This window comes from Panthera uncia, chromosome E1 (assembly GCF_023721935.1).
Source record: "Panthera uncia isolate 11264 chromosome E1, Puncia_PCG_1.0, whole genome shotgun sequence".
Classification (NCBI taxonomy): Eukaryota; Metazoa; Chordata; class Mammalia; order Carnivora; family Felidae; genus Panthera; species Panthera uncia.
Window position 1 is genome coordinate 52,878,946 of NC_064814.1, and position 10,451 is coordinate 52,889,396.

At 45.5% G+C, this 10,451-nt stretch overlaps 1 protein-coding gene and 1 pseudogene across 2 annotated transcripts in view; both read right to left on the reverse strand.

Annotated features, from left to right (window-relative positions):
* The window catches only part of MAP2K4 (mitogen-activated protein kinase kinase 4), a 136,328-nt gene extending 136,073 nt beyond the window's left edge, over positions 1-255 (reverse strand). Inside the window, exon 1 of one of the 2 annotated variants that reach the window (XM_049638093.1) lies at positions 111-255. In XM_049638093.1, the coding sequence (XP_049494050.1) occupies positions 111-228 (118 nt within the window). In that variant the 5' untranslated portion in view covers positions 229-255. The remainder of the gene's footprint in view (positions 1-110) is intronic. The other variant, XM_049638094.1, reaches the window with a different exon arrangement.
* Positions 256-9,421: 9,166 nt separating this feature from the next.
* Positions 9,422-9,556, reverse strand: LOC125927760 (uncharacterized; annotated as a pseudogene).
* Positions 9,557-10,451: the final 895 nt, after the last annotated feature.

Consider the following 10,451-nt stretch of genomic DNA (forward strand, 5'->3'; position numbering starts at 1 on the left):
GGCTTCCTCGGCCGGGTCCGGGGGCGTTCGCGGGCCGCGGGGGACAGGCCGCGACGACGCCGACGGCCGCGCCGGGGGGGCGGGGGTCGCGGCGCTGGCGCGTTCCTTACCCTGCATGCTGCTGACGGCCGGGTGGCCCGGCGCCGGGGGCCCCACGGGGCCCGGGGTGCCGCTGCCGCTGCCGCCCCCGGAGCCGCCGCCGCCGCCGCTCGGGCTCGGAGCCGCCATTGTTGGGAGTGAGGAGCCGAGCGGCGCCGCGGCGGCTGCAATGCAGCAAGCTCGGCCTCTCGCACGGCCGAGGGGCGCGGCCAGCGCCCGCCTTGGCCACGCCCCCCGGCCCGCCCCCGACACGCCTCCCGGACACGCCTCCCGCCGCGCGCGCGCGCGCGCGCGCGCTCCGGAGCCCGACGCCGAGCCGCGCCAGCTGCGGAGCCGCAGAACCGCCCAGGGCGCGGGTGCCCGGCCCGGGAGGAAGACGGCCGGGCTGCCCCGGCGCTGCGGGCCGGCTCGCGGGGCCTACGGCGCTTTGCAGCAGCGTTACGAGCGCGGGTGCGCCGGGGAGGTTAGGGGACGCAGAGCTTTCGTCGCTCCCGCAGAGGCCTGCGACCGCAAGAAGTTTACGAGCCCCCTCGTTGGAAACCACAGAAGCCGAAATCAGACCGGTCGAGCTGAACAGGACCCCCGGGGTCGTGCTTCCTGTCCAGCCTCTGGCAGGGCACTTCCAGAGGGCACTCTGGCTCTAGCTGTGGTCCCATCAGGAGCCCCTGTTAAGTTCCGCGCGACACCCCAACCCTCCACGCTGACCTGGGGGCTGCTACGGGGTGCTACTCGAAGCGACGTCTCCGGACTCCTCTCCAAACTGTGAATCAGAATCTGCATTCTAAATAATATCCCCGGGAGGGGCGCTCAGTTAAGCGTCAGACTTCGGCTCAGGTCATGATCTCACAGCTCATGAGTTCGAGCCCCGGGTTGGGCTCTGTGCAGACAGCTCAGAGCCTGGAGCCTGCTTTGGATTCTGTGTCTCCTTTTCTCTCTGCTCCTCCCCTGCTTGTGCTCTCTCTCTCTCTCTCTCTCTCTCTCTCTGTCTCTCAAAAATAAATAAACGTTAAAAGTTTTTTAAAAATAATAATAGTATCTCTAAGTAATTTGTATGAACCTTAAATGTGAAAAACGTATCTTAAGCCCCCAACATTCACTGGCCTCCCAAAATACACTACTTACATCCCCAACTCCCCCCTCAACACACACTGGGTTCCTTTGCCCACCTGCTCTACACCATAGAACACCAGCCATGGTCATTATTACCAACTATATAAAATGAAAACCTCCCCCCCAAACTCAGGGTTCCTCCAGTGCTTTGCACAGAGACTTTGATTCTAGGAACGCAGCAGCTAAAAGCAGAAAAAAATAGTCCTCTGTGAGGCTAAGAGTTTCTGGGCCAATGGAAATGTAATTGATATGGTGAGACCCGGGTCTCCAGGCAGGGGTATGTCTTGCCTATAATTGAATGGCCAACTGTGCACTATCACAATTAATCTAAACTGTGGAGCTGGACGATCCCTGCCCTTTGGAAGCATTGCACAATGTATACAAGGCCCTCGTTCTCAAACCTCCTTCCACACAGACCTTATCTGTGCTGGAACTTCCTCATACCATGTTGGAAAAGCGTGTCCTCCATCACAAGGGCCCTCTGCCTTCTTGCTGTGAACCCAACCTCAGCCTCCTCATGATTGCTCAGAAGCTAACAGGGGCTGCAGATGGGGCTTAGGAAAAGTAAGTCGGGGAGGCAACCAAGGCGTATTGAAGATGAAAACAGGAAGATGTACTTAAGGGGAGAGCCTTTCACTGAGTCTGCCTCGGAAAGGCCTGCCCTCAGAAGGTTTGGCTGACTGTCTTCAAGTCTAGCTCCTTATAAACGTTGCCGAATCGCCATCTAAGCATCAGGAGTCCACCTGGTTCTTGTTGGTCCTGGGGAATCCTGTATGTGGGGTCGTTGGGGGAATCTTATGAGAACCAGAAAGAAAAGTTTCCCGTCCAGGCTGTTCAGTCCAGAGGACAGGCTAAATATTCCATCTATGGCTTCCGCGTGGTGCTCCTGGAAAGAGAACAAATGACCAAGAAAAGGAGGAGGTGTGACTCAGTGAGATCCGTGACCTGAGCCGAAACCAAGAGTCGGACGCTTAACCGACAGAGCCACCCAGGCGCCCTGCCTGGTGTCCTTCTAAAGAGAATAAGGCATGGACACACACTGAGGGAAAACTGTGTGAAGACCCAAGGGAAGAGGTGACCATCTACAAACCAAGCAAGGAGACCTCAGAAGACATCAACCCTGCAAACACCTTGACCTCACGCTATGAGCCTCCGGGACTCTGAGAAAATAAATACCTGTTGTTTAAGCCACCTGGTCTGTGATACTTAGTTATGGCAGCCTTCGCCAACTCATACATGGTTCAGAAAATGAATTGCTTAAAAGGATAGGTCTTTTAGTAATAATAAGAGTAGCTGGCATAACCTTTGGGGAGTGGGAAAGCCATTAAGTGATTAAGTGTCAATAATCAAGAAATTCATGGGCACTTGGCTGACTCGGTCAGAAGAGCATGCAACTCTTGATCTCAGTGTCTTGAGTTTAAGCCCCATGTTGGGTACAGAAATTATAAATCAATCAATCAATCTTTTTAAAAATTCACATTTGGAAGAGCTCCTTGAGAAAATCCCCAAATGAGCTTGAAGCTCTCAGCTCTGCCATGTAATATTTCTTTCCTTCTAAAAAGGATGGGAACGGCAGATTAAGACCACTGCCATGGGAGCACCTGGGTGGCTCAGTAGGTTAAGTGGCTGACTTCACTCAGGTCATGATCTCTCTGTTCTTAGAGTTCAAGCCCTGTGTCAGGTTCTGTGCTGACAGCTCAGAGCCTGGAGCCTGCCTCAGATTCTGTGTCTCCCACCCCCACTCGCTCTCTGTCTCTCTCTTTCTCAAAAATAACTTTAAAAAAATTTTTTTTAAAAAGACCATTGCTGTGAGCAATGTATGTCAATATCAGAGTACGTTGTCCCAAAAGAGGGTGCAGAGAAGTGTGCATATCTGCGGCTGGGATCATCTTTGTTTAGAAATCTAGCTTGCTGTTTTTTGTTTGTTTGTTTGTTTTTCTGAGAGAGAGAGAACACAGGAGGGGCAGGGAGGGGCAGAGGGAGAGAGAGAGAGAGAGAGAGAGAGAGAGAGAGAGAGAGAGAGAGAGTCTTAAGCAGAATCCATGCTCAGAGCCAAGCCAGACATGGGACTCGATCTTATGACCCCGGGATCGTGACCTGAGCCAAAATCAAGAGTTGGAGATTCAACCGACTGAGCCACCCAGGGATCCCTGGCTGGTTCTTTTTGATACCTATGTCTCAATGGTTAGATTCCAAAGACATGTTTCACTTCACATTCCAAATAAAGTAATAGTATTTAACTAGATTTCACTTTAGGACCCCAATGTCAGCCTCTGAGACAGCAAGAAGGGTCAAACACCACTATTTGGCTGGGCCAATCACCATTATCATAGCCCCTATAAAGGCTCAGCAGCTTGGCTTTGAGCAAAACCATCTCCTGTCCACCCCCCCATCACTGAGGGCTCAAGACCAGATCATCCAATGACTGATTTTTGCCTCCCCAGGCAGAGGGCTGCAAGCTGTGTGGGTTTCTGGGTATTGGTTGAGTATTGCATTTAATTGGAAACAAGGCACATGTGAGAAGCTTTTAACTGCCCTCAAAAGAACCAAAATTCTGTCGAGTTCTGCTAAAAGAAGGCATTAATTAGGGACACCTGGGTGGCTTGGTTGGTTAAGCGTCTGACTGTTGGTTTCGGCTCAGGTCATGAGTTTGAGCCCCTGTGTCAGACACTGCGCTGACAGAGCCTGCTTGGGAGTCTCTCCCTCTCCTTCTCTCTCTATGCACACCCCCCACCCCACTTGCTCTCTCTCAAAATAATTGAATATAAAAACCATTAATTGATTTTGACTATTAAAAATCATGCATGCATATACAAATTTATAGGTAAGGGGCACCTGGGCGGCTCAGTAGGTTGAGTCTCGAACTTCGGCTCAGGTCATGATCTCACAGCTCATGAGTTCGAGCCCCGCATCGGGCTCCGTGCTGACAGCTAAGAGCCTGGAGCCTGCTTCAGATTCTGGGTCTCCCTCTCTCTCTGCCCCTCCCCTGCTCATGCTCTGTCTCCTCTCAAAACCAAATAAACATTAAAAATTTGTTTAAAGAGTAGAAAAATGGAAATACCTCAGTCTAAGTCACTTACCACTATGTGAACGGTGACATTGAAGTATTAGCCATAGTCTGACCCGATACAAATATATACTAGAAGGATATGATGCTCATGGGCCAGAACATACCCACAGGCTGTCTTCATATTCTATATTCTGTTGATCTATCTTCACTATTAGAAAAACAAAAACAAAACAAAAACACAAAATGAAACAAACAAACAAAAATACAACAGTGGGCATTCTGGGGGGAAGGAAGGAGTGAAGCATGATTGGAAAGGGGCAGAAGGGAACTTTCCCTAAGGCAATGGTCATGTTCTGTACTTTGACAGGGGTTGGGTTACACAAGTGTATGCACTCATTAAAATGCTGCAAATATATGATCTAGATTTGTGCATTTCAGTGTGGGCAAAGTATACATCAAAAGAAAAAAATCTAGAAATATCAAGTTCTAGCTAAAAGCATGAATGTTAAAGTCTTCAGGAGAACATATACTGATATCTGCAATTGACTTTGAAATGTATCAAAAACAAGATGGCAAATGAAAGGATAGTGGGATGGATAAATGGATACATATGTGCAAAATCCAGGTAGCGAGTAGACTGGTGTGAACGATTTTTTTCAATTGCATGAAATTTTCATAATAAAATATTAGGGGGAAATGAAAAACCCAATAAAACAAAAAATCACACGTACATTAAACATATTGCTAAATTATATTGCCTCCTTGCCCAAAATTACAAACCAAGTAATATAACTTCTAATGACTGAGTATAAATTTGTCTAATTTAATTGAGTAGGTTTCTTACAAAAATCAGAAATTATTGAAACTTCTTACCTAAAGGAAAGGAATCACCTAGGGTACAGCTGAGTAGGGTCCTCATGTGCAAGGATATATGTTGCTGTGGACTTATGTGAGACCATTCGGGCACCTCTAGCTAAGTCAAGATCTTAGGATTTAATAATTACTTAAAGGAGGACATTGTGGTTTTTGTTTTCCAGATTAAGTAACAATATCTGGTTTGAATTTAATAACATTGTTTTGTTTCATTGTTGTTGTTGTTGTTTTTTGTAACAGCTTTGAGCTGTAATTCACATACCATATAATTCACCCATTTGAAGTATACAGTTCAGCCTGATTATAGCTACCCTTGAGGGTAACATTGTATTCGACATTGTATTTAACATTGTATACACCTGCAGTGACCACTGAAATGCACAATGGCAGACATTGTATATTTTATAAACTAAAATAAAAATAAAATCAGGCGTTCATTTCAAGAAGAGCCATCTGGGGCACCTGGGTGGCTCAGTCGGGTAAGCGTCTGACTTTGGCTCAGGTCATGATCTCACGCTCCATGAGTTCAAGCCCCGTGTCAGACTCTGTGCTGACAGCTCGGCACCTGGAGCCTGCTTCGGATTCTGCGTCTCCCTCTCTGTCTGCCCCTCCCCGGCTCATGCTCTGTCTCTCTCTGTCTCAAAAATAAATAAACATTAAAAAAATTAAAAAAAAAAAAAAAGAAGAAGAGCCATCACAGCACAAACTCTTGTGACCATAGATCAGTCACTTTGGGTATAATCAGACTACATTAACTATACCAATCAGAGCTCAAGAAAGCTATGTCTTTTCCCCAGAGATATACACAGAGCTGTTAGCTTACTCTAACCATCAGAAATCAGTAGCCAAACTTAATTAATAGTTGATAAAGTACTTTATCAGCCATGTAGATTAACTGACAAATTATTGCTAGACACATAGGAATTCTCTATTTTTGGAATGTTGAAAAGATCGAATTACCCAATATTCAGAATTAATAATGAACTCATACACTATACATGGCATAAAAATGTTAATGAGGGGCGCCTGGGTGGCTCAGTCGGTTGAGCGCCCGACTTCGGCTCAGGTCATGAGCTCACGGTTCGTGAGTTCGAGCCCCACGTCAGGCCCTGTGCTGGCTGCTTGGAGCCTAGAGCCTACTTCAGATTCTGTGTCCCCTTTCTCTCCACCCCCTTCCTGCTTGCTCTCTTTCTCTCTTTAAAAAAAAAAAAAAAAATGTTAATGAGCAGGAGAGAAGATGTCACAAGAACAAAAAGTCAGAATTAGGTTTTATAAAAAGACAAAGCAGATAGAGTCTTTGGGAAAATGAAACTTAACCTTACATTAGCCAGATGCTACAAGTTTTGTTAACACTAAATAATACACCTATGAAAACTACCCCATTGAACCCCAGGAACACTTCATATGTTTGTTTATTTGTTTGTGGTACATAAATGCCAGACAAATTTTATTGAAGTTTTAATTTTATTATTATTTTTAGGTAATGTCTATGCCCATTGTGGTGCTCAAACTCACGACCCTGAGGGACGCCTCAGTGGCTCTGTCGGTTGAGCGTCCAACTTCGGCTCAGGTCATGATCTCGCAGTTGACAAGTTTGAGCCCCGCGTCCGGCTCTGTGCTGACAACTCTGAGCCTGGAGCCTGCTTCGGATTCTGTGTCTCCCTCTCTCTCTGCCCCTCCCCCACTCATGTTCTGTCTTTCTCTGTCTCAAAAATAAATAAATACTAAAAAAATTAAAAAAAAAAAAAACTCACAACCCTGAGATCAAGGGTCACATGCTCTACGTACTGAACCAGCCAGGCACCCCAACTTTTATTTATTTTAATACCTAAAAAGCACATAAACCAGCAAATGAACATTAACAATGAAATAGAAAAAAATGAGTAAAAGATAAATGCAAATAACTTATGAACAAGTGATTCCAAGTCTCATTCATAATTATAGTAATATGCATTAAAATAATAATATACACTTCCTTAGAAAATCGACAAATATGATTAGATAATATATTTTCCTGTTGACCTTTTTTATTTTTTAAAATATATTTTAATGCTTATTATTTATTTTTGAGAGAGAGACAGAGTGCCAGTGGGGAAGGAATAGAGAGAGAGGGAGACACAGAATCTGAAGCAGGCTCCAGGCTCTGAGCTGTCAGCACAGAGCCCGATGTGGGGCTCGAACCCAAAGACCCTGAGATCTTGACCTGAGTCGAAGTTGGACACACTAACTGAGCCACCCAGGTGCCCTGTTGACCTTTTTAAAAATTTTTTATTAAAAAAATTTTTTTTAATTTATTTATGTAATCTCTACACGCAACAAAGGGCTCAAACTCATGACCCTGAGATGAAGAGTCACATGCGCTAATGACTGAGCCAGCCAGGCACCCCAACTTTTATTTATTTTAATAGCTAAAAAGTACATAAACCAATAAACGAACATCAACACTGAAATAGAAAAAGAAGAGTAAAAGATAAATACAAATGGCTTATGAAACAGTGATTCCAAGTCTCATTCATAATTATAGTAATATGCATTAAAATAATAAAACACACTTGGGGCGCCTGGGTGATTCAGTAGGTTAAGCGTCCAGCTTCAGCTCAGGTCATGATCTCACGGTTCATGAGTTCAAGCCCCGCGTTGGGCTCTGTGCTGACAGCTCGGAGCCTGGAGCCTGCTTCAGATTCTGTGTCCCCTCTCTCTCCACACCACCCCTGCTTGTGCTCTCTCTCTCTTTCAAAAATGAATAAACATTAAAAAAATTGTTTCCAATAATAATATACACTTCCTTAGAAAATAGACAAATGTAATTAAGTAATATATTTTCCTGTTGACTTTTTTTAGTTTTTTAAATATATTTTAATGTTTATTACTTATTTTTGAGAGAGAGAGAGACAGAGCATGAGCAGGGGAGGGGCAGAGAGAGACACAGAATCCGAAGCAGGCTCCAGGCTCCGAGCTGTCAGCACAGAGCCTGTCGTGGGGCTTGAACTCACGAACTGTGAGATCTTGACCTGAGCCGAAGTTGGACACTTAACTGACTGAGCCACCCAGGTGTCCTGTTGAACTTAAAAAAAAAAAAAAAAAAGTATTTATTTATGTAATCTCGACACCCAACATAGGGCTCAAACCTCATGACCCTGAGATCAAGAGTCACATGCTCTGCTGACTGAGCCAGCCAGGCACCCCTTCTGTTGACCTTTCTAACAAATGAACTATTTCAGGTACAAGCTGCCATTAGTTTGAAGAAAGGTTTTTGTTAACTAGAGTCACTTCATTCATTTAAAGGCGGTCTCCCCCTGATCTTATCTCAGTTCTCAGACAGAAACTGGCACACGGCCCCTGATAGCTCACAAAACATAGGCGCATTCTCATACCAGTTCAAAGTTGTTAAGACTTTCCCGTTGATGTGACCTCAGAAATTTGTTATAAGGAAATAAGATTTGGGGGCGCCTGGCTGCCTCAGTTGGTAGACCATGTGATTCTCCATCTCAGGGTTGTGAGTTCGAGCCCCATGTTGGACGTAGAGATTACTTAAAAATAAATTCTTGGGGCGCCTGGGTGGCTCAGTCGGTTGAGCGTCTGACTTCGGCTCAGGTCATGATCTCGTGGTTCGTGAGTTGGAGCCCCATGTCTGGCTCTGTGCTGACAGCTCAGAGCCTGCAGCCTGCTTCAGATTCTGTGTGTCCCTCTCTCTGCCCCTCCCCCACTCATGCTCTGTCCCTCTTGCTTTCAAAAATAAATAAAATGTAAAAAAAGTTTTAAAAATGCAAAGACTAGGTTGCCTGGGTGGCTCAGTTGGTTAAGCATCGGACTCCTGATCTCAGCTCAGGTCTTGATCTCAGGGTCATGAGCTCAAGCCCAACACTATGTGAAGCCTACTTTAAAAAAAAAAAAAAAAAAAAAGGCAAGGATGTTTCACGTCACTCAAAGAAAACAGAGTGCAGATTAAAACCACACCAAGTTACCATTTTTTTTCAATTATCTAACAAGCAAAATTTACACAATATGTTGATACGAGTGTGGAAAATGGACATTCTATACATTGCTGATGGGAATACATATTTGCACGATCACTGAAGGGCAATGTAGCAATATCTATCAAAATTACAAATGCATTTTCCCTTTAACCCAAAGATTATATACTTCTAGGAGTTTATTCCTGCAGATACACTTATTTTTAAACTTTTTTTAACATGTATTCATTTTTTGTGAGACAGAGAGAGAGAGAGAGAGAGAGAGAGACAAAGCATGAGTGGGGGAGGGGCAGAGAGAGAGGGAGACGCAGAATCTGAAGCAGGATTCAGGTTCTGGGCTGTCAGCACAGAGCCCAACGTGGGGCTCGAACTCACAGACAGTGAGATCATGACCTGAGCCGAAGTCGGACACTTAACCCACTGAGCCCCCCAGGTACCCCTAAACAGTTACATTTTACACTTGATCTTAGCCAAAAGGCCAAGAAGCGATTAAACAGTTACCTTTTAAAATGACTCAAAAACATACATTATTTTTTTCTTAACGTTTTATTTATTTTTGAGACAGGGAGAGACAGAGCATGAACAGGGGAGGGTCAGAGAGAGGGAGACACAGAATCTGAAACAGGCTCCAGGCTCTGAGCCGTCAGCACAGAGCCCAATGTGGGGCTCGAACTCACGGACCCTGAGATCATGACCTGAGCCGAAGTCGGCCACTCAACCGACTGAGCCACCCAGGTGCCCCCAAAAAACATAAATTATTTTTGAAGTATTTTATAAAAAGGTCTTTTTCTTATACATATAGATTCTATTTGACTTCCAGAAAATGTTTCCATTTTTCTTTTTATTAAATCGGAAATGTACTGAGTTTTTATTCTTGGCTACAATTCTGCTTGAATACCAAAGAATTATAAGATACAGAGATGATGAATCCTGTAAGAATTCAGTAGACATTTATTACTGGATTAATACAGCAAAATTCATCGATAGTACTTTTTTACTTAGAAGTCTTCTTTGGCGGAGGTCCTGGGTGGCTCAGTCAGGTAAGTGTCTGACTTTGGCTCAGGTCATGACTCATGGCTCATGAGTTCGAGCCCCACATCAGGCTCACTGTTGTCAGCACAGAGCCCGCCTTGGATCCTCTGTCCTCCCCCCCCCCCCCCCCCCCCCCCCCCCCCGCTGCCTCCCCTCTATAGCTTAAGGTCTCTCTCTCTCAAAAATGAATAAACATTTAAAAAAAAAATCTTCGGGGCGCCTGGGTGGCGCAGTCGGTTAAGCGTCCGACTTCAGCCAGGTCACGATCTCGCGGTCCGTGAGTTCGAGCCCCGCGTCAGGCTCTGGGCTGACGGCTCGGAGCCTGGAGCCTGTTTCCGATTCTGTGTCTCCCT